The sequence below is a fragment of the Apiospora marii genome, assembly GCF_038362585.1.
Source record: "Apiospora marii strain CBS 49790 chromosome Unknown utg000004l_segment0_segment1, whole genome shotgun sequence".
Classification (NCBI taxonomy): domain Eukaryota; kingdom Fungi; phylum Ascomycota; class Sordariomycetes; order Amphisphaeriales; family Apiosporaceae; genus Apiospora; species Apiospora marii.
Window position 1 is genome coordinate 2,476,276 of NW_027117376.1, and position 22,864 is coordinate 2,499,139.

The window sequence follows — 22,864 nt, forward strand, 5'->3', positions numbered from 1 at the left end:
ATCGGTTTCCCATTGTCGCGGCACTACTTACGGCCAGCAACGCAGCAATATTTGCCAAGAAGGGCAGACAGTTGCAGTGTTTCGATTTGTCGATATATTTCGGCGGTATAATCATTCGAGCGGACGCTGTGTTCGGGCCTCCACTGTCGGGCCGTCCAAAATTTCAGCACCATGTGTTTTGGCCTTGGTTCAGCCAGTCGGAAGTTGTCGGCAAGGAAGCTATCTCCACTACACGTCGACAACCATGGTTCGACTCAGGCCTTGGCAACGGGGCGCAAGGGCTCAACGGTGACCCGGACGCGGCACAGCACAAAGGGTCCATCACGGCGGTTGGGCGGCAAGATGCAGAGATTTATATATTCCCCGAGTCACACGCAATGTCACCAATTGTTTTTCGTTTTTTCTTCCAACCTCGACCTCCTTCCAAAATCCAATCGACTAAATCCCTGCCAGGCGATCGGACCGTCAAAGGATTTCAAGATGCTGCCGTCTGCCTTGCATATCAACGACACGTGTCCGCCGTCCAACGAGCTCCCCGACGCCTGGAACATCGTCGGCATCCCTCTCAACGTCACCACCTACTTCCAACCGGCCATCGCCAGCCAGTATGATGCCATGGTGTCGTGCTGCAGCCCCAACCCGGTCGGCCTCGCGGAGGGCTGCTATTTCTGGTGCGAGCACCCCTATGATGAAGGGGCATTCCAGGCTTGGTCGTTCTGCGTGCGCCGCGGCTCGAATACGAATACGACCGGCGCGAGAATCTATGGGATGCACGAGGCCGGCGCGGCCCGGCTCGGGGGGCCCGGAGGTGCGCCGAAGAAGGTGGTGATGGTGCTACTGGCGTGCCTGATTGGGAGTGCGTGTACTTGGTTATGAGAGGCACCAGGTAAATAGAAGGAATCAGTGGAGTTAATGACGGGGACTTTCGGATGGGTGGGTGCCAATTAGTATGGACATTAGAAGGTCACTAATGTTACAGTTGGCAGATCGCTACAGAGGGCTCGTTTCGAGAGAAAGACAAAAGGATTTAATAATATGAAAGGATATGCTGGAAGTGGCGCATGGGTGCCAAGACACTTGACGTGGACACAACTATATCAGATGTTCGCTATCTTTGGAGGCACAGCTTCGCTGGGGACTTGACGAAACGTTTTCTTGAAGTTGATAGAAGCTCGCCTAGGAAATCGGGAAGAGCCATCCTCGTGCAAGTATCCCTGGTATATCCAATGCGTGTGCATGTGGTTAGCAGAAGGATAATCAATTAATTTCCCTTGGATGATGGGTAGCACAGGAGCCGCCAAACTGGATCATATTCAAAGCAATTGTGTTTATCGTTGAGTTACCGTTCATACGGTAGAGCCCCAAGTATCAGAGACCACAGATTACGCTTTGAGGGTTATCAGACCAATGCGAATGCTGCTGTTGGAATTACACTGCACCTCTTTGCCTCGACCAATGAGGTTCAGGTAGTATCAGACTGATGTAGGTGCTTGAGTCTAAAATCTGGGGTAAAGCTGTTTTCATGGTTCTGGCGGACAGCTGAAAGAACGCCTCACCTGCGTCGATTCCACTTGGCAAGAAAAGGGACGGCAGATAATTTCGTCATTTTGTCTTGGATTCCTGGCGGCTCAGCTCAACTCAACTCTTGCACTTGCCCAAATCAAGTGAGGAAAAGGCTAGGGCTCTTCAAATGGCTTTTGAGACGCGGGAAGTGGACAAGGGACGGCCCCGGAGGCGGCTGAGATGACACCGACCTTACACAAACCTTCGATACACATTACATTGCATAAAGTGCAACGCAACGTCCCGTTACTTTGATCGCCCCTTTACCGGTGGGTGTCCATCTTTTTCGGGGTAACAAAGTCAATTTGGTCTCCAATCCACGCAAGGCAATACATGCACGCACGTACAGTTCGGCGACCGTTTATCGAGATGTGCAGCAATTGAAAGAGGATATGCAGCTATCCCAGGCCCAAGCCACCACGGCCTGCGCGATTGATCACCACGGCTCGGAGGTTTCGCCGCGATAACGAACGGGGCAGGGATGAGAGGAGCAGCTGAAACTTTCATCCAACCGTCCGTTGCAAAATAAGCGATCAACACCACCGCAGCCTGTCTGTCGCCATGAACGCATCCTGGCGAACGAACCTAGAACGGCATCGCTGCATCATTCTCCGTCCTGCGCCAATACCTTTGGTTCGGTGACATGCCAGTGATGATGCAGGTATTCCCGGGATGTGGACCGTCCTATGTCTGATAGTTTGCGGTGTTTCTGTATTGGGCAAGCCCGCGGCGGTGACACTGTAGCGATGGGCCAACCTGTATCTCGATGCAGACGAATTCGACGGCAGGGTTATTCCTATTCTTCGTACTTGGGGGTTGACAATCGACCATACTTGGTCGTTTGTTCATATAAGCCCAGCTCGCTCTCGTCACCGATGCAGACTATCTATCCTCTCCCAATCCCAACCATATTATGCCCAGTCGGTTTGACTGGTTTTCAATCAGCACAAATACCACAGTACTGCTAGGTACTCTGTACTAACGACAACTACCTACATACTTCATTGCTTTTGGATGCAATGGCGCCCGCCTCCGTCATGTCCGGCACGCCCCTCCCCCAGACGCTGGGGGGCCAGAGCCTGGACTTCCAACAGTCTTCCTCCTCTTCGGGGATGATGGAACACAGCATGACCAGCAGCCACATTTCGGGCACGTCTTCTTCACGCTTTACCAGCTCCTCCGGCATGGAGACGTCCGCCATCTCGAGCGTCGTGTACGCGCTCAAGCGGCGCAGCGACATGGAGCTGGGGTCGGACATGTCGGGCCAGATCATGGGCGAGAGCCACGTCTCCATCCTGGACTGGATCGCCGTGCAGCGCATGAGCCACCTCCCGGCCGAGGGCAGCAACTACGACAAGGTCCTGGCGTGGACGCAGCTCTTTGTCGAGCGGCTCCACTCCTTCGAGATGTCGATGGAGGAGTTTGCGAGCGATAGTGCCATGGCTACGCGGATAGCCTACGGTTACTGTGCCATCTTGCTCAAGGTCGGGACTCTGGCCTACCTCTACCCCCCTTGCATGTCTGAGGCAGTTCACTGACATCCTATGTAGTTGGGGAAAGAAAATGCGTCGGCCTTGACCACCTCCCTCGGCTTCTTCTACAGCATCTCGACGACCCTGGCCGACCTGCTGGAGCGCACCGAGACGTTCCGCGTGTCGCAGGAGATCCGGGAGCACCTGGTGCTGGCCATGACGGACCTAGTGACCGTCGTGGCCAGCGTCGCAACCCACTTCTACAAGGCGATCCGCAGCGCGTCCGACGAGTCCGTCTCGGTCAACATCTACAGCACCTTCGCGGAGCCGATCAAGACGTTCCGGGACCGCTGCGACCGCATCGCCGAGGCCATGTGGCGCCACCAGCTCATGGCCCACGACATGGGCGGCGCCCAGGCGGTCGCCGACGTCAAGTCGGTCAAGTCGTGGCTTTCGCCCGAGGACCGGGTCTTGACTAATGTCGCGGGAGGCTGGGTGTCGCTGCTGGCGCAGGAGCGCGAGGAGCTGACTTGTCTTTGGGTTGGCCCCCATTTGACGCGCTTCCTGAGGGGGCAGGATAAGGTCTTGGCTATTAATGGCAAGTCGGGTTGCGGCAAGACTGTGGCGTCGTCTGTTATTGTCGACTACCTGCAGCGGCCCATTTCGGGTGTCAACCACAGCGCCCTTTACGTTTCAATCGGTATGTATTACTCGAGTCTCATTTCACTCACTGTTTTCTCCAGTTCGAACTTCTTGTTCTCTTTCAACTTGATATTTGCCTCCTTTTCCTTTTCCTTTCTCTTGACGTCACCCCTTGCATACATATTCTAACCAAGATCACCCATATTTAGACAGCAACGTGCCCGTCGAGACGGCAACGCGCGCCATCGCCAAGGCCGTCATGCGGCAGCTCCTGGACAAGCGCGTCGGCAACATCCAGCTCCTGCAGATCCTGTGCGAGGCCTACAGGGAATGCCAGACCGTCGCCAACGGCGAGGAGTACGACAACGCCGTCTGGTCCGCCATGGGTCGGGCGCTGGGCGCCGGCCTTCCCGGCGCCCGGGAGCTGGTCCTCGTCGTCGACGGCATCGACGACGCGTCGTGCGACGAGAAGTCCATGTTCCGGCGTCTGGTCGGCGCCACCGACAAGAGCAGCAACGTCCGGCTCATCACGCTGGGCAGGGCTAAGTTTGCCGATGCGCCGGGGCAGGCGAGCATGCAGATCACGGACGGTCTGGTCTTCGATGATATCATGGCCGTCGTTCGGAGCCACTTTGAGTTCGATACGGAGTTCAGCCACATGTCTGAGTTTGAGCAGGAGTCCATCGTTTCCCTTCTTACGGAGACGTCCGCGGGGTCTTTCCTTTGGGCCAAGCTGGCCACGAAACGCCTTCGCCGCGCCGTCGGCATCGACTCGTTCCGCTCGGCCGTCGAGACGCTCACCAAGTCGAAGCCTGCCGTCACGGAATTCGTTCAGCAGAACGTGAGTTCGTCCAGCATGACGGATGAGGCACGACACATGCTCCTGTGGCTGGCCACCGCCGAGCGTCCCTTGTCGCTGAAGGAGCTCGCCACGCTGTTGTGTGTCAATCCCGACAAGGGCACCGTCTCGGATATTGCCCACGTCGATGTGCTATCCACTTTGAAGCACGTGCAGAACCTCGTGTTCATGCAGCACGGTCTCATGTGCATCCGCCACGGGCTCATTCGCGCCTCACTGCGCGAGCTTCAGAACAAGGGGCAACTCGTTCCTTCGGTCAAGGATGCTCACGCCGACCTCGCCATGCGCCTGCTGTCGTACATCAAGACGGCGGTGCCCGAGCAGCATGAGCCATCCATCCGCCTTCTCGACGACCACGACAAGGTCCAGTTGCTCAACCGCTACCCGCTTCTGGACTTTGCGGTCCGCCACTGGCCGGTCCACCTCACCCAGTCCAAGGTGTTCACGACCGAAGGCAACACGGGGGCCGCCAAGACGTTCAGCAAGGCCTTCCCGACCACGGTCACTTCGCTGCGCCTCCAAGCCACCCTGTGGCAGCACTGCCCCGTCCCCTTGCTGCTGGCGTACCAGTCCACCGTGACCGTCATCTACCGCGACTGCTTCACGACCAAGAGCCCGCTCACGCTGCAGTGCATCATCTACCTGGCCATCATCCACCGCCAGCTCGGGCGGACGGACGAGGCCGCCGGCCTCTTCTTCGAGGCCACCGTGCTGAGCAGCAAGCGGCGCTCGACGGCCGAGGTCGACTACACGCTGACGACCCAGATGGCCGAGTCGTACATCCAGCTGATCGAGAACAAGACCTCCAGCTCCCGCACGGACGTCATGAGCAAGCTTGAGGAGATCTCTTCGATCCTGGTCCACTGCTACAGCTCCAAGTCCAGCCAGAGCTCCACCCTGGTTGTCAGTACGCTCCAGCATCTCGCGGAGTACTACCGCTCCGTGAAGGAGACGAAGAAGTATGAGCACATCATGAACTCGATCCACTCTTGCGTCAAGTCCGAGTCAGAGACCGTCGTCACCTCGGAGACCGAGGGCGATCTGTCAGTTCATCTGAAGGGCAAACATGAAGAGACGACTACTGAGGAGGGCGGTATGCTACAGCTGGATGTCGAAGAGCGGGACGACCTCATTGAGGAATCTGAAAGCTCCATCAAGGAGGCTGAGAAGTTCGTCGCGGCGGGCCGCATCGACGTGGCCGAGAAGATCTACATCGACGCGTGGCAGCGAGCTAGCCGCGAGTACAGGCTTCATCGCTCCGAGGTCTGGGCCGAGAAGAACTTGCAGGCTCTCCTGACCTACTCAAAGTTCCTGCAGTCGCAGAAGAGAACCTCGGAGGCTTCGGCTTTGCTCGTCAGCGTCTGGGAGGAGTACAGCCACCAGTCGTCTACTCTGCTTGCCAACAGCTCGGTATCGCTCCTGAAGCAGGTGTCCGAGTCGCTCAAGACGATGGGTATGTCGTCGGTGTCGCTGTCCATCTCCAAGTTCTGCCTGCAGTACTACAAGTCCACCAACCGCACCCAAAGCTCGATGTACAAGGAAGTCGAGGAAGAGGTGCGGCAGACCACGAGGGAGGTGTTGAAGTCTTCCAGCTCATCCACCCAAACGACCACGTCGGAGAAGTCGGTGGAGGAGACGATCTACGAGTGCGCTGGATCCATCACGACCATGCAATTGGAGACTTTCGCATCGGCCAACGGCCTCATCTCCATCTACATGTCTCAACGTCGCTACCAGGACGCCACGACCTTCATCACGAAGGTGCTCCGGGGCATCTGGCCCTCGCTGTTCTCGGCCCAGGTGCAGGACATCACCCTTGTCTCCCATCATGTCGAGGAGTGCATCGGTCTGGCTACCCGCTTGGCCGAATGCTACTCCACTCGTCGTCGCCGGAATGACGAGGAGGATATCCGTGTTCGCATCTACCGCGCCCTCCGATCGGGCCGCGAGGTAGATGACAAGCTGCGGGACAACGCCACCCAGACTCTACTGTCATTCTACAGCAAGACCTCGCAGGACGAGTCCGGCATCGCCATCCGCCAGGAGGTGCTCGACGACCTGATCGGGCGCCACGGGGAGCACCACGCCACAGTCCTCAAGGTCCTCTGGGACCTCGCCGAGCTCTCCCGCCCCCGCCCAGCCTTCGTCGGGTACTATCAAAAGATCATCCGCATCCTCAACGGCGACGGCAGCAAGACCAGCAAGCCCGAGGCCCTGAAGCCCACCATCATCGTGGCGACGGAGCTGTGGAACCAGGGCGCCTTCTCCGAGGCGCTGCCCTACTACAAGACCCTGTTCAGCACCTTCTTCGCGAGCCCCAAGTCGAGCCCGGCGCTGCGCGACTCGTCGATGATGCGCGAGTGCTTCGACCGCTACCTCGGCTGCCTGCGCCACGCCAAGACCGCCTTCGCGGCGATCCACGGGATCGCGACCGAGTACCGGTCGCAGTGCAAGACGCTCTACGGCGCGGCGGCGTCCGTCACGGTCCAGGCCACGCTGACGCTGGCCAGGGTGTGCCAGGAGTCCAGGGCGACCGAGATGCAGGCCATGACGCTGTACGAGGAGCTCGTCAAGACCGGGACTCAACAGATTGATCTGAAGGAGATCGCGTCGGAGCTCGAGGTTATGCGCGAGGAGCAGATGGCCGCCCTTATGCGCGAGGAGAAGTCCAAGTCCAGCTCGACTACGACTACCTTCTCGTCCGAGCAGGTCGAGCGCGTCGTCGAGGTCCTGCAGAAGCGCTTCAGCGCCGTGCACGAGAAGTACGGCTGGGCCCACGAGGAGTCGCTGACGCAGCTGGCCGAGCTCATTCAGTTCCGGAGCATGCACCAGAGCACCAAGCAGGAGACCAAGGAGACCGTGTCGCGCGAGCTCCGGGAGGCGACCGTCAGTATCTTGACTACGCAAAAGTCCCTGACTAGGCTGGTGTCTGCGGCCAAGACGATCGCGTCGAGCTACCAGGCGAGCGAGCAGATGAGCCAGGCTACGGAGATGACGGAGGAGCTGTACCGCCAGCTGGTGATGAAGGACATGTCGCACGCCAAGTCCAGCCAATTTGACCTGTCGTCGTGTGGGCGCGAGAGCCTCGTCTTCCTCGCTCAGATGGAGTACAGCCTCGGCCGTACTTCCGCCAGCATGACGGAGATCATGGCGGGGCTGGTGGCACAGATCGCCTACTTCGACGAGTTCCGCGGGCTGGTCCGGTCCAAGAGCAGCAACTTCCTCGACGTCTCCGTGGCCGCCGCCCGGATCCACCAGAGCCTCGAGAGCTCCGGCCGGACCAAGGCGGCGACGCACGTGTTCGAGCAGTACGCCTTGTGGGTGGCCGATGCCAAGCCGGGCTTTATGAGACAGGCCAAGATGTCGGCAACCGAGACCAAAGTACTGCTTCAGGCCGTTATGCGGCACTTCAACACGCACAGGTCCCATGATATGGTGCGCACGGCTGGCATTATCGGCAATACCCGTGTCATGGAACTAATCAATGAGAGTCACTTTGACACGGCCTGTGACCTCGCCCGCGCCTGCCACAAGCTCATCGCCGCCAACCCGGAGTCGTACCGCACCACCGTCATGGCCAAGCTCGTGCTCACCATGAGCATGTCGCTCGGCAGCCGCGCCATGGACTACGACAACAAACTCACCCCCGACGCGCGCAAGGCCCTCCTCGCGACCTCCAAGCCCATCCTCGCCGACGTGCTGCGCGTCCTCATGAGCGGCAGCAGCAACGACGGCGGGATGGCGAAGATGAAGTCGACCAAGATCAACCTGGCCAAGCTGGGCCCCGCGCCCCTGCACAAGCTGATCGCCCTCCTGGGCGCCCAGAAAAACTACGAGGCCCTGGCCAGCGTCCTGACGGCCCTCTGGGAGAGCCGCGAGGCGCAGCACGACTGGGACCCGGCCGTCACCTTCTCCCTGGCCCGCCGCTACATCCTGGCCCGCTACGTGGTCGGCGACTCGGCCGCCGCCCTGCGCATCGCGGAGCACATCGTCTACAACTGCCGCCGCGTGCACGGGCTGTGCCACCCGGCCACGGTCGAGATGGCTTTGCTGCTGTCGCAGCTGTACTCGGGGGTCGCGCAGCGGCACCAGCAGCAGGCGCACTCTGGGTCTAGCGGTCACAACGGCCGACGGGTCTCGGGCTCCGCGGGCGCGGAGGAGATCGCGAATCGGTATTATCGCAAGAGCGCCGCGATTCACGAGGATATCCTGCGGGGGCTTACCGATCCCGGCTACGCCAGCGTGGACGGGAGTCTGGATTCCCTGCTCCACGGCAATGCCAACGGCATGATGTCGTCGGATGGGTTCGGCAGCGGTCGGCGCAGCAGCAGCATCAGCAGCAGCGGCTCCTCTAACGGGAACGGCATGGCTATGATGAACAGCCGCACTTTTTCGTTTGTCTCCGGCGCCCATGGCGAGCAGCAGCAGCAGAAGTCGGACGGGCAGACCGCGCGCCAGCATCTTTGGTTACTGAGGTTGGCGCTGGAGCGCGTGGGCGGGTGGCCGAAGGGGTATGCCGAGTACGAGCGCCTCAACGCGGATGTGTTTGCGCGGTACCCGGCCGAGATGGCGGGGGCGGCGGGGGTGGAGCGCTGGGATCTGGCGGCGTTTGGGCATGGAAAGGCTTCGGCTGAGGACGATTTGTTGGGGAAGGGGGACTTGAACAAATGGGGACTGTTGCCGGAGGGGTATGAGATGGAGGGTGGGTTTCGGGGGAGGGGAAAGCAGTGAGGGTGGCGGCGAGGGGGTGGTGTTGAGCGAGGAAAGGGGTCTCTATGAGAGGGCGCCCGGTTACCTTCATTTTGGTGGGGATTGGCGTTGTGGTTGTTCTCGGGGATCTCCTACCTTTGACTTTCCTTCTTGTGGTTCAGGGCCGCTGTCGAGGTGGATGTGGCTGGTCGATTGGAGATGGTGGGTTTCGACAGGAGGAAGTATAGAAAATGCCCGGTTTCTCTTATTCTTTTAGCACTGTGAATATTAAATCTAATATACTGTTCCGGTCTTCATAGACTCTCATCATTGTGACGCTTGTCTTGCGGTCTTTTCTCTAGGGGTCCTTCTACCTCTAAACATTCTGGGAAGCAGGCTGACGAAAAATTGACAGACTAATAGGCTTCTCAGTGCTCTATTCGTAAGTCACGTCACTGGTACACCCTTTGCACGCAGACTACGGGTAGGAAATCCCAGCGACAATGGAGAAATGGCCTTCATAGCCCTGTTCCCTAGTACACATGCCAGACAGGCCACCCTTCTTATGAAGGTTAGCACTTCTGCCCTAGTTGATATCAAGTATTCGCTTGCAGAGTCCTATTAGTAAATAGTGAGTAGGATATTTCTTCTACTATATCCCGACCGTATACAGGCACTCGCTGCTCGTTATATGATCACCCTTGCTTCGTCTTTTCTCCTCCTTACCTCTAACTGAACCTTCGGGTTAACCATTGAGTAGAAACCGTTCAGTATGGGTTTTGAATCGCTGCCCTTTGACAATCGGATGTCGTACTTCAAAAGTACGTGAGCCAGTGCGAGCTTCAATTCGTTATTTGCGAAGAAGCGTCCGGGACAGATGTGTCGGCCTCCACCAAATACATTAAAATCCGGGCCCGATTGGACGAACTGGCTTGATGTATCGCCTGCTTCACGCTTACGTAAGAACCGGTATCCGTCAAACTCCTCTGGGTTGGGATAGACGACAGGGTTCCACAAGTCGGTGGCGTCGACCATGATTTGCGAACCACGGGGTATCACCTTTCCATCCGGAAGGACTGTGTCTCTGAGGGCCACACGCTCAAGGGCCACTGAATCAGGAAGTCAGCAGCAGGAAGTGATGAAGAAAAAAAAAAAAAGAAACGCAAGCACGTACCTAAGCTAGCACTCATTCTTTGAGATTCTTTCATAACACTGTCCATCATAACCATGTTGTTTGCAGCAGCGACCGATATTCCCTGTGCCGAAATTTGTTGTGAAAGCTCGCTCCGTAGCGGTTCGATCAGTTGCGGATGACGAGCAACCTCAATCAAAACTTGCCGGAACATCTCAGTCGTGGTGAAAAGTGCCGCCATGGCCAAAGACAATTGGAGGTCCCCTGGCTCGATGTTCCCGTCCGAAGCGGTCATGGTCCACGCAAGGGCATCGTTGTACTCCGGTACCTTCCTGCCGTCCAATTTCGCGCTCTTCGTCTCTTCTTGCCGGTTGTGAAGGACTTCCTTTATCATGACGCGTGCTCGAGCCACGTATTTGCGACAGGCGATGGCGTTCGGCAGAAACCAGTGCACAGTTGATCTCGACCAAGCCGGGAACCCGTGCAGGTCGTTGACGGCCGTGAAGTAGGACATCACATAGCCCTGGACGAGATCCAACCACTCGGGGTCATCGGCCTTCTCCGGACCGACAAAAACCGAGGACGCCGCGCGGGCGATGACGCCCATGGTGTCCTTGTGCCAGTCAATGGTGTGCCACTTGTTGTCGTCACCCCAGAGAATTTGTAGACCCCGCGCCAGGCTGGCGTTCATCGTCTCCATCGTGCTCTCGTTCTGGCCCAGTTTGGTTGTGATTATGCGTTTAGGCAAATCGTCAGAGCCGTGCAGCACAGATTGCGCTTCGAAGCCCGGAATTCCGGCAAAGAATTCATCTTTGACGAGTTGCTTATGATCAAGATCTCGGTTAGACTTGACCCAAGCAGCCAACGAGGCCGGTAGGATAACCTTCTTCTGCCCATGCGGAAGGGCGACGGCAATGGGGCCTTGGTATTTCGCAAGACCTTCTGTGATCAATCTGCGTGCGTTCTTGCGGAGCTCGCGGTTCGCTCTTCGGCCAAATAAGTCGCGTGGGTATTGATTGACGATTGGAAAGGTTGGAAAGGTTATCTGTGTAAGGCGAAATAGGTATGCACTAATAACCAAAACGACTAGAGCTGTCCAAACACGGACACTTGAAGGGAAATCGATAAGCATGGTGATTCAGCGACTGTAAGTTTTCTAAAATAAAGGATGTAATTATGCTTCTGCGAAACTCCTACTGTTATGGACATTTGAAGTATTTTATATTATCCGTCACTTGATTCGTCTTTACGGAGCCAATGCTGATGTTCTCTAATTGGCCAAATATAAGTGGCCTAAAAGTAGCTCATTCTGAATCATTATGATGTATATATAGGGCACCACATTTAATCTAGGCTCAGGCCTCCGGATTGCCGACGCGACCCCACAGCCAGGCAGCGTCTCATCAGACGCACGCACGGAGCTGGCTAGGTATCTCGCCAAACAAGTGAGCATTCTAGCGTAATCCCTGCAGCATCCTGTCCAGCTACATTGGCGCCCGAAACCCGCACGCCCGAGACGAGAAATATATGTAATTACACCTCGTCAATCCCCTTGGGCATGTCGATTTCTGTGCCGAGGTCACCCGGTCTACGGTCAGCTGCAGCGGGACTGTCACCCCCAATTGTTCCCCGACGCAAAAGGGTGCGAGGTACGTGTGCCTTCACAGTAAAGGGCAAGGTAAGCAGGCGCGCACCAGAACACTACAAGGATTACAGGCGCAGGTTGCAGCGGGGCACCCTGGCGAAGAAGATGGGGATGCTGGGCGGCCTTCGAACGGGTCTCAGAGGTATTTAGTTTGGGTGAATAAGTGGCAGGTGTTGATGCGCCAGGTATCACAAGCGGTAGCTCTGGCTATGCTTCATCTCGATGCACACTATAGTAGTGACAATAGACGCTAGACGGCCTGCCGGTTCCTATTTCGCCCAACCGACTACTGAATTGGTCCCCTCTATCGCTCCCTCCTGGACAGCCCAAGCGTGATCCCCAGCCTTCTCGCCACATCCGTCGCCGCCGGCAGCCCGTAAAACGAAGCCAGCCTGCTGGCCGACAAGGAAGGCAACGACACGTCCCGCCTCACGCAGGCCCCCGGCCGCGCCGCCGGCCGCCGCCCCGCGAACCGGGCCGCGAGCCAGTCGTACGCGGCGGGCGTCCCGAGCAGCTCCTCGTCGGCGTGCCCCGCCGCGGCGTTGCGCTCGTACTCGACCGCGACCCCCTCTTCGCAGTACCGGTCGACGAGCCGCTCCGTGTCGGCGATATTCGAGATCTCGTCCCGCGCGCCCTTGAAGACGTAGAGCGGGGTGTCGGGCACGCCGTGCACGCCCTGCTGCGAGGCGCCCGAGGTGACGGTCCGGAAGGTCTCGTTGTAGACGACGGCGCGGCCGCTCGCCAGGTAGTCGAAGAGGTCCTGCCCGACGCCGCGCTGGTTGTTGGTCTCGACGTCGTTGTTGCCGATGTAGACGAAGGTCGGCTTGCTATTCAGGGGCGCCGCCGTCTCGGCGTCGAAGAGGGCGCTGAAGTTGGCGTAGACCTTCGAGAGGCCCAGGAGGGCGCTGAACAGCAGGCCGCCGCCGAGGCCGCCGGTGTCCTGCAGGAACAGGTTGGTGCCGTTGGGGACGGTGCCGCCCAGGGCGCTGCCGAGGAGCCGGCCGGGTGCCGCGATATCGGGGGCGTAGCTGGGCGCCATCTCGGCGGCGAGCCCGGACGCGAAGGAGCCGATCGAGTAGCCGTACTGGGTCCAGCGCGCGTTGCGGGCGAGGCCCGTCGCGTTGCGGGAGCGGGGGCCCAGGGCGGCGCGGATCGAGTCGAGGATGGCGAAGCCCATTTGGCGGCCGGCGGGGAAGGCGCCGTTGATGCCCATGAAGTCGCTGGTGACGACGTACCAGCCGCGGTTCAGGGCGACGGAGATCTTTGGGGGTGGGGCATGTTAGTGAAAGTCAAGAGTTGAAAGAAAAGAAAAAAAAAAGAAAGACAACAAAAGAAGAGACCAAAAAGATGTAAGATGGCAGCCTCACCATCATGGCGTCGACACTCAAAGCGCCGGGCGGGGCAGGGCTGCCCGGCCGCAGCGCGTAGCTCGGCACGCAGTCCGGGTTGGGCGAGTCGTAAGCGATGGCATACGAGAGCAGCTTGGTGTTGTCCCGGAGTGCCGTGGCGGGGGGCGCGATGAGGGTGGCGATGTTGGCGACGGGCCGGTCGACCGAGTCGCGGCTCCGGTACATGTACTGGTAGACCCGGCCGGCTGTATAGGTGGTCGCGGGGCCCGACTTGATCTCGTTGGGGAGGAGGCGGTCGCGGATCAGCTGGCCCTCGCGGTAGGCGCTGATGTTGGCCGGGGTCGTGTAGAAGGGGTCTTGGGTTGGGGGGACCAGGGGGTCATCGGCTAGGGGTTCGAGGAGGGGGCCTAGATTGAGGAGGGGGAGTTTCAGGTTTAGGCCTGGTAAGAGGCCGTTGAGGAGGGCATCGTTGCGTACGACGAGTAAAGACAAGAAAACGAAGACGAAAGCTGCTGTGTGGGAAAACATGCTGAAAGTACCGATGCGTAGACTGTCGGAAACCGCTAAAGCATTGCTGCTTGATGCTAGCTATCAAGAAGCAAAACCAGAGTAATTATCATCTTTAACTGTAACCGGCAGACCATTTCATCATATATAACTTGATACCAAGGAATCAGCGCCCAGCAATGACCAATTTTAAATTTCCCATATTAGGTTCAGTCAAGTGAAGCTGTGATGTTTTCGGGGGGCTATCGAGTTCCGAATATGCATAATATGCGAGATTGGCAGCAGAGCATGGCTTGGTGTCTTTGAAGACACTTCCATGGCACGAACTTTGACAGCTTCAAGAGTTTTCTCCTTGTTTTCGCACGCTGTTGGCCGTCTGAGCTTGGCTTCCGGGCTGGTTCGGGCGCTTCCTATCAAACCTTTCGAGTCCCATGGTCCATAGCCTTTCGTGTCTTACTCAAACGCCGGTCGACAGCGAGCCTGCTCTTGGTACAAAATGGCCTCAAATAAGTGTCCACGACTGGTTTTCAATGCTTACATTGGGTTGCGCTGAGGGACCCTCTGGGGGTGAGCTGGTCTTTGTTCACTTGACTAGCAGGGTCTCTGTTTATACCCTTAATACTTAAGGAAACGCAGGCCTTCGCCACCCTTCGCTCCCTCTTGCAAAGTCAAATCAAGGTTTGTGATCAGCTAATCCATGGAATGGCCACAGCGATCGAGTGTCTCGGAGGGCAGGAGGACAAAGTGTGTGAGACACGAGACTCAGATCGCGCACTCTGACCAAAACGCCAAGAAGAACACGACACAGCACTTCTGGATTTTCAATTTGGTCTCAGCGCCGAACTGCTGGGGACCTTAGGGACGTGGTAGCTTTTGGTATCAATGACAGATTTTGGAGAGATGACCCCTATCAGACAGCATCGCCTGATATTATGGGGACAGCGGCCGAGATATCAAGTACCAGAGCAACTCTTTTGGGTAGCCGCTATTTTTAACAACAATTGGCTAAACCTCGAGGGACTCGTGAACAGAGCATATCGTTCAATATAGTTGTTGCATGACTTCCCCAAATATGGTTAGGACGTTACTTGACAGTTCACCCCGGAGGTAAAACCGTAACCTCCTCAGAGACAACAGGACCGGAACCCGATTAGGTCTATATTCGCACAGACTAATGGGAATCCTCCTCGTTGTTCATGATGACTAAAAAAGCCGTGACTTGGACCCTGTATAAGAAATTCGTGGCCGAAGCGCTCAGCAAAGGTTGGCTGTAAAACTGAATTTTATAGCCCAATCATTAGTTCATATGTGCTGTGCTTGAAACTGTATGTCTCCTTGACAGGATTGTACAGTACCGAGTGAATTTGTTGCGTTATCACAAGCGTAGTTGGGTGAAAAGGCCGGGGTTTTGGTTCCTGTCGGACCGATTTGGTATTAGATCACTATTGAGGGAATAATCGTGAAATAGGGAAGAAAATCAGTCGTTGTTCGATCTCTCGGTCCAGTGAACAAGTTGTTGGTTATCTTGTTTTGAATTTGTACTTACTCAACCTGAACTTTCACCAAAACCACAAGATCTACGGGAATCCTTTTTGGTATCTCAAATAAAGCCCAGACTGGCTGACGACCCTGGAAAACGGGTTTTGGGGGATAACATGTGCTCCATGTATGTTCCATGTTGGCATGTTTACCAGAGGCTGACTGCTCCCGTCAGACTGGTCGCACCAGTGGGACCGGACCAAATACAACTCATCGGAGACCGCGGAGACTCTGCCACCTTCGTTATGTCCCCGACCCAGGCCTGCCAATAGCAGATGCGGAGACCCGAAACATTAACTCGCAGCTATTGCCAATCGCCAGTTGCCGTACGATTGTATACGAAACAGGCATTACCAATTGCCCCGTGTCGGGCGGGGGAACAATGGAAAGTCTCCGAGCGAGCTGACAAATAAGCTCCGTGTAACAACCCCTATATAAGATTCAACGCCCTCTTAAGAATTCGAACGCCACTCGTATCACCTTGTAATCATACTTGTAACAGGTTAAGCAGACGACCTCTTAACTCGGGTAAAAGCAAAAAGAGATTGTTACCCATTTATCTCCCAGCTTGACGATCGATCTTTAGGCACCATGGCACCTACGATTCTTGTTGTTGGCGCCACAGGCAGTCAGTGTTACACGAAGCTAGGCTTTTTACTATATCATTATACTCGCTGACACTGTTGGACAGATACCGGCCGCAGCACCGTAACGGCCCTATCCCAGATGCTGAAGCAGGAGGGCGGCAGCAGCCCCTTCGCCGGCCACCGGATCCTCGCCCTCACCCGCTCAGCCCAGAGCCCCGCCGCGCAGCACCTCGCGACGCTCCCCAGGGTCGAGGTGCTCGAGTTCAACTGGGCCGACGTGTCGGAGCGCTGGCTGCGGGAGCAGGAAGTGCAGCGAGCGTTCGTGGCGTCAGCCGTGGACCCCGCGCAGTTCTCGACCGAGTCCGGGTTCCTGCTGGCGGCGCTGCGCGCCGGCGTCGAGTACGTCGTGCGCATCTCGACGACGGCGCCCAACGTGCGGCCCGACTGCGACGCCTACTACGCGCGCGCACGCACTGGGCCATCGAGACGATGCTGGAGACGCCGGCGTTTGCGGGGCTGGAGTGGACGTCGCTGCAGCCCAACGCGTTTTCGGCGCTGGCGTTTTACACGATGGGGTTGTATGTACAGACGTACCGCGAGACGGGCGGGAAACCGGATGGGCCGCTGCGGGTGCTGGCGAACCCCGACGCGCCCATCGGTGTCATCGACGCCGACGATATCGGGCCGATCGCGGCGCGGCTCCTGGTCCACGAGGACCTCTCGGTGCACAACCGCGGCAAGTACACCATCAACGGGCCCGAGGACGTTACGGGGCGGGAGATGGTGGCCATGGTGGAGCAGCAGATCGGGGCGCCCGTGAAGGAGGTCAGCTACAAGGACATGTCGTACGTTGAGACCATGGCCGCCGCGGACCCGGAGCACCGAACTCTGATCCTGTCCATCCAGCACGCGATGGAGGTCCTGTGGCAGGGCGGGGCGTCGGCGGCGACGACGAGCAAGGAGATCTTGGAGATTGCTGCGCCGCGGACTACGCCGGCTGCTTCATGGGAGAAGCTTCTCAAGTTCTTGGGGTGATTGCCACGATACCTTTCGGTATTCAGAGAATATAATGTACCTAATAGGATGGTTCATGAGTGAAGAATTGACTCTGTACGGAGTGTCTCAATCTCGATTGCAATACCCCTGTTGCTTCGCCGCGCTTTAGGGGGTACTGCGTGGATAGCAGTCCCGATGCGCCAAAGCCGCGACTAGCCGCTGGAGGGAATCGTGGCAGCTCATTGACATTCGCACGCAAGAGACAATCGTCTTCAGTATGGCATCGCGATTGACCAGACCAACAATTGATGCCGTCTTATCCTGATACTCGTCTCTTCTTTTGTCTCAATTGAGTAGTGGTGCTCGGGTTAGCCTTGTGATTGATTCGCTTGCATGCATGTTGGCATGGTAGGTCTGCGACACTGCCTGCTTCAGCTCGCTACGAATCGTTGAGGGGACATAACTTGATCTGGACTATGCCTTCTTTGAGCCATTAGAGATAACGAGGATTGTTAAGGAAGGCGCGACCGGTTTGTTCCGTGAATCCAGAGGAGTGAATAGTCCGCTGTCCAATCAAGTGGCGTACTTTTGAAGGTGTTCCAAATCGACACCTCTGTAACCTACCTCCTTAGCACATGAACACAGGTAACATGAGATCTGGTGCTACCCATCCACGTTGTGAGGGTTCACGGGATTGGTCCCACGGCTCACCATCCGAACCCTATCAATCAATCTCGACGAACCCAGGATTCTGCCTAGGCCTTCTAGAGTTCTGGAAGAATAGCAGTACCAAGAAGGTCTAGCAGAGTGAAGGATAAGAGAAAGGTAAAAGGTGTGTAGTACTACGTCAGACTTTGCACCCCACGAGGCACGCAAATTTCCCCACAAACCGCCCAAATTCTGACCGCTAGCTTTTCGCGCCCACCTGCCCAGACGCCCGCCGCCCACTGACAATGCCCCTGCCCAGTGCTGCCCCTCCTTAGTCATTTTCCTTATCGTTTATCGGCCCCTCGAAATTTTGAATGCGCAGGTCCATCGCGAAGCCGGCGCCCATAATAATTTATTGTCTGAACCGCCCTGCCCCTCCATACCCAAAATCCCCATATCGTCGTCAACCTCGAATTCCCTCCTCCTTTGCGCCCAACCCGTTTGTTGCAAATCGCTGTGCGCGACAAGTCAATTTCTTCATACGGCCAACATGTGCGGCGTTCTCGGTCTCATCTTGGGCCACGTTGGCGACGATCCGCTGGCGCCCTGCAAAGCGGCCACCGATTTGCATTCCGCCCTCTACTACCTGCAGCACAGAGGCCAAGATGCCTGCGGTATCGCCACGTGCGCCGCTGGAGGAAGTCCGTCTCACCCCTGCTGCTCCCCCAAAAACTACCAAAGCGCCACCCACTAACACAACGGCCATCAGGAGTTTATTCATGCAAGGGCAACGGTCTTGCTGCCGACGTCTTCAAGGTAATTTGAGAAAAAATGGCCAATTGGCATGATTGTGCTCAGAATTGCCTATTCTAACCTTCGCAAAAGTCCAATGGCTCCAGGGTGGCGGACCTCCCGGGTTCCATGGGTATCGCCCATCTGAGGTGAGCATCTTTGTTACACAGGAGATTGATTCAATGGCTGTATAGCTAACATTTCTACAGATATCCCACCGCTGGTACCTCGTCGTCCGCTGAGGCCCAGCCGCTCTATGTGAACAGCCCTTACGGCATCTGCCTGAGCCACAACGGCAACCTGCCTAACGCACCTGAGCTGCGTCAATTCCTCGACAGGGAGGCTCACAGACATGTCAACACTGACAGCGACAGTGAACTCATGCTCAACATCTTCGCCAACGAGCTGAACGAGACTGGCAAGGCTCGTGTCAACACCGAGGATATCTTCAACGCCCTGTCGCGCATGTACGAGCGTTGCCAAGGAGGATGGTGAGTGCTGCGACATATTCCCTTTTACTATTACCATGTTCATCGTCTTCCTCTCTACACATTTATTGGAATTCTTCCAATTTCCTTTGCGCCGATGCTGACCCCCTATTTTCCAGGGCCTGCACAGCCATGATCGCCGGTTTCGGCATCCTCGGTTTCAGAGACAGCAACGGCATCCGGCCCTTGATAATAGGCGAGCGTCCCTCTGAGACCTTGGAAGGAGCCACCGACTACATGATGGCTTCCGAGTCCATCGCCTTGAGGCAATTGGGTTTCACCAAGATGCGCGACATCAAGCCTGGTGAGGCCGTCTTCATTCAGAAGGGTGGCAAGCCGATCTTCCGTCAAGTCCAGGAGGCAAAGTCCTACACACCCGACATTTTCGAATACGTAAGTGATGCACATCGTGGCTTTGTTTTTATAGACGGAAAGTCTTACTAATGTTGGATATGCAGGTCTACTTTGCCCGCCCCGACACCACAATCGATGGCATCAATGTCTTTAAGAGCCGACAGGTCATGGGATACAAGCTCGCAGACAAGATCCGCCAGCTTTTGGGTGAGGAGGGAATCAAGGAGATCGATGCTGTCATTCCCATTCCCGAAACAGCAAACACATCAGCGGCTTCCGTTGCCGAGAGTTTAGGCAAGCCCTACTCGCAAGGTGAGTACCCCATCTCCTTTATTCATCCACATGGCCAAGTTCATTGACTAATTTGATTTATGCAGGTTTTGTCAAGGTATGTGCCTGACTATCATTGATTTGATATAGTAAAGTGCCTAACTTGCCCCCAGAACCGCTACATTTTCAGAACCTTCATCATGCCTGGCCAGGGCCAACGCCAGAAGGGTGTCCGCCGGAAGCTGAGTCCCATCGAGTCTGAATTCGAGGGACGTTGTGTAAGTGATCTACGGATTTACCCGTTTTTCTGTCTAAAGTGGCTTAAAGGTCGTGCCGCGGAGCCACTGCAGCCGACGTCATGCTTTTTCTCTTGCCATTTTGTGCAATTATAGTCGCTAATATCTTCCAGGTTTTGCTTGTCGATGATTCCATCGTGAGGTAAGTTGAAGTCACCATTGTACAACTCCAAACACCCAAGCTGATCATTCTTAGGGGTACCACAAGTAAGGAGATTGTCGTCATGGCCAGGGAAGCTGGTGCCAGGAAAGTGATATTTGTAAGCCGCCATCGCCTATTGCATTTCTCATATCTCTGGCATTCCTTTATCGGTGGTCTATCGTTCAAATACTAATAGTTGGTTTCCAGGCGAGCTGTGCACCTCCGATCACTTATCCTCACATTTACGGCATCGACTTGGCTTCACCGCAGGAATGTAAGTTGACATACTGTCCAATACCCCCTCTCACAAAGTTGTGGGATTGTAACCTACCGCGTCTATTGTACGGACGAGCCAGTTCCTTACAGCCCGTGCTAACCCACAACCCTCCCTTAGTGATTGCTACCAACCGTGATCGCCAAGCTATTGCCAAGGTGATTGACGCAGACAGCGTAATCTACCAGGTCAGTTGGAACATCCATGCTTCGATACTTTTGGATAAGTTTACTAACCCATGCTCAGAACCTGGATGATCTCAAGGCCGCCTGCGCCGAATGCTCACCCGAGCACGGCCCCAAGGAGTTCGAGGTTGGTGTGTTCTGCGGCAGCTATGTGACGCCAGTGCCCGAGGGCTACTTCGAGCATCTGGCCGAGCTTCGCGGAAAGAAGAAGAAGGCGCCCATCAACTCGGCGACGGTAGCCAGCAGCGGGCACACTGCAGCACCGCATCACAGCGAGCTGACTCTGCAAGAAGCGGAAACCGCCAGGGCTGGGCTTACATCGCCGATACGGGAAGACATCAGCCTGCACAACGTAGCCACCGATGCCGATAGACGTTAGGAATACTGGTCCGGCTGGATGGAGTGAGTTGTGGCGCCTCGCATGGACGGACGGTGACTTCGATACTGGAGACCGACCGTGCATCCTTCTCCTAGCATATTTGGTCTGTTGGCACGAGTCTTCCTGCCACTGGGCAACGTCCCAATACCAAGTCCCTTTCACTACGACCTTTGGGGATTCAGTATACACTTGGCAACATTCATGTAATGAATATTCTATAGACTATTAGACTTACGAAGCATCAATAAAGGGGGTTCTGCATAGTGATCAAGCATTTGCACAATTTGATGGATAACCACGCTTGCCAAACTAGAATTCTTCTGTAGCTTGTTGCCTGAGTATTTGCGATTACCGCCAGTATTGCATATATAACCAGTGACAAAGGCATGGCGGAACTCGGCTGCGCGCGACATTGGAATGCATACCTCATGCACCGGCGACACAAACACCAAATAGGCTCGCCAACAAAGCCATGCCTTTTGCACTTGCATGAGATAAAAAAGAGAAAAAGACAAAAAGAAGGAACATGGAGTTTGACATTCTGAAAGGGTCCATTCAGAGCCAAAAGGGATTGCGCCAAAAAGAAGAAAAAAAACGAGCTCGTGCCCTGGATCGAACAGGGGTTGCCAGAATGGTGATGGTAAATCAGAATCTGGAGTGATAGCCACTACACTACACAAGCCTTCAAGGTGGCGAACGTGCTGCTGAATGATTGGAGTGTCGTTAACAAACTATATGACCCTGTTGCTTTTCCATCAGCCAGTCGTCTCGTCCCCTTTCCTGGCCAGTGTTCGTCTCCCACCACGAACCGGTCCGTTCTGCCCCCACACGCACAGTGGTCAGTGGTTCTGGTCCAGAGAAATTCGGGGGGTTCCAGTTCGTCACCGACCTCAGCATATGGTTTATGTATGGGGGATTGCCTGGGGCGGGACGGGGCGGAGCGCGTTTAGTTGTGCTTGGCTTGCTCCAAGGTGACCTCCAGGCTTTGGTTACGAGGGAGTGGTTGGCATTGATATACGATGCTCTGGAGATCAGACCCTGTGTAAGTAGGTAGATAAGTAACTAACAAACCTTCCTACCTACCCACGTACCTTACATATTCACTTAAGGTCTTATAAAGGGGCCGAATCTATCTGAAGTTGAGCTGCGGCTCGTAGCAAGCAGAACACTTGGAGATAATATCAAAATCTACTTTTTTGGGACCTCCCCGAAAGTCCTCATCGTCCTCCCAATAGATGTAGGGACTCTCACCATTGACAAGTCTCACCCACAGCAACCAAACCCCAACTCCCCTCATTGTCTGGTTTTGGGGTTGGTCCCAAAACGCCATGTAGCCAGAGAGCCCTAGTCAGCCCTCCTCTTCAGACTACATCTTCGTCGTGGTAGGTCCAAGGGGTTGTAAGTTGGCCGGCTTGGCCCCAACAAAAACGTCGGTGATAGGTTGATTTCCGGAAGTGATTCTGTCTCCGTACTACATAATCACATCTACCAGATGAGAAAACGAGCTAGCCAAGTTCAGAGATCGAAGGCAGAGTTGATGGAGAGAGGCGTGCACGATCTAGCATGTCAAGGTGGATTACATCACTATCTCGCTAAGCTGTGCAGTTAATCATAGCAGATCATCTTGTAGAATACTACAGGGCCCACCACATCTACGGCATCTAACACATTAACGCAATATTGCACATCACGTTAGTGGGCACTAATAAGCAGTTGGAATAACAATCATCTGCCACATCATGAAGCATATAGACAGTCGAAATCAACCACACAAAAGATAGACGTAAATCACAATCACCATCACAAAAAGCCCCAAAGAGACAGTCATTCAGAATGCCAATGGTATCTTGAGCCTCCCATCTATCTACATTTGTAGAGAAGGGAAAAAGGGAGGGGAAAAATCAACCTCGAACGCCACCGGTGCTTTGCCTCCATTGTGTCCGCATGTCGGTCGAAAACTCCGTGAACTCCGATACCCTCAATGCAGCGCAACGCAACGCAACTAACTGTAATACAGGACACACATATACATTGGTTTTGCCAACCAAGAAACGGG

The 22,864-nt window shown here is 55.8% G+C and overlaps 6 protein-coding genes across 6 annotated transcripts; 4 read left to right on the forward strand and 2 right to left on the reverse strand.

Moving 5' to 3' along the window:
- Window positions 1-480: 480 nt before the first annotated feature.
- PG985_007750 (uncharacterized protein) lies at window positions 481-876 on the forward strand (the record flags this gene model as incomplete). The annotated part of the gene is made up of 1 exon (XM_066827518.1): window positions 481-876. The coding sequence occupies one exon, from the start codon at window positions 481-483 to the stop codon at window positions 874-876; it is 396 nt and encodes a 131-aa protein (XP_066685193.1).
- A 1,724-nt stretch (window positions 877-2,600) lies between these two features.
- On the forward strand, window positions 2,601-9,850 carry PG985_007751 (uncharacterized protein; the record flags this gene model as incomplete). Its single annotated transcript, XM_066827519.1, has 4 exons — window positions 2,601-3,047; window positions 3,114-3,735; window positions 3,887-9,224; window positions 9,649-9,850. The coding sequence occupies 4 exons, from the start codon at window positions 2,601-2,603 to the stop codon at window positions 9,848-9,850; spliced, it is 6,609 nt and encodes a 2,202-aa protein (XP_066685194.1).
- Window positions 9,851-9,912: 62 nt separating this feature from the next.
- On the reverse strand, window positions 9,913-11,489 carry PG985_007752 (cytochrome P450; the record flags this gene model as incomplete). The annotated part of the gene is made up of 2 exons (XM_066827520.1): window positions 9,913-10,334; window positions 10,400-11,489. 2 exons carry the CDS (start codon window positions 11,487-11,489, stop codon window positions 9,913-9,915), a joined length of 1,512 nt encoding a protein of 503 aa, XP_066685195.1.
- An 817-nt stretch (window positions 11,490-12,306) lies between these two features.
- Window positions 12,307-13,879, reverse strand: PG985_007753 (uncharacterized protein; the record flags this gene model as incomplete). The annotated part of the gene is made up of 2 exons (XM_066827521.1): window positions 12,307-13,263; window positions 13,370-13,879. The coding sequence occupies 2 exons, from the start codon at window positions 13,877-13,879 to the stop codon at window positions 12,307-12,309; spliced, it is 1,467 nt and encodes a 488-aa protein (XP_066685196.1).
- Window positions 13,880-15,988: 2,109 nt separating this feature from the next.
- On the forward strand, window positions 15,989-17,019 carry PG985_007754 (uncharacterized protein; the record flags this gene model as incomplete). The annotated part of the gene is made up of 3 exons (XM_066827522.1): window positions 15,989-16,025; window positions 16,089-16,417; window positions 16,471-17,019. The coding sequence occupies 3 exons, from the start codon at window positions 15,989-15,991 to the stop codon at window positions 17,017-17,019; spliced, it is 915 nt and encodes a 304-aa protein (XP_066685197.1).
- Window positions 17,020-18,178: 1,159 nt separating this feature from the next.
- On the forward strand, window positions 18,179-20,808 carry PG985_007755 (N-terminal nucleophile aminohydrolases (Ntn hydrolases); the record flags this gene model as incomplete). Its single annotated transcript, XM_066827523.1, has 13 exons — window positions 18,179-18,329; window positions 18,398-18,444; window positions 18,514-18,569; window positions 18,630-18,911; window positions 19,028-19,301; window positions 19,367-19,574; window positions 19,640-19,650; window positions 19,706-19,810; window positions 19,942-19,970; window positions 20,025-20,088; window positions 20,178-20,244; window positions 20,365-20,432; window positions 20,491-20,808. The coding sequence occupies 13 exons, from the start codon at window positions 18,179-18,181 to the stop codon at window positions 20,806-20,808; spliced, it is 1,680 nt and encodes a 559-aa protein (XP_066685198.1).
- Window positions 20,809-22,864: the final 2,056 nt, after the last annotated feature.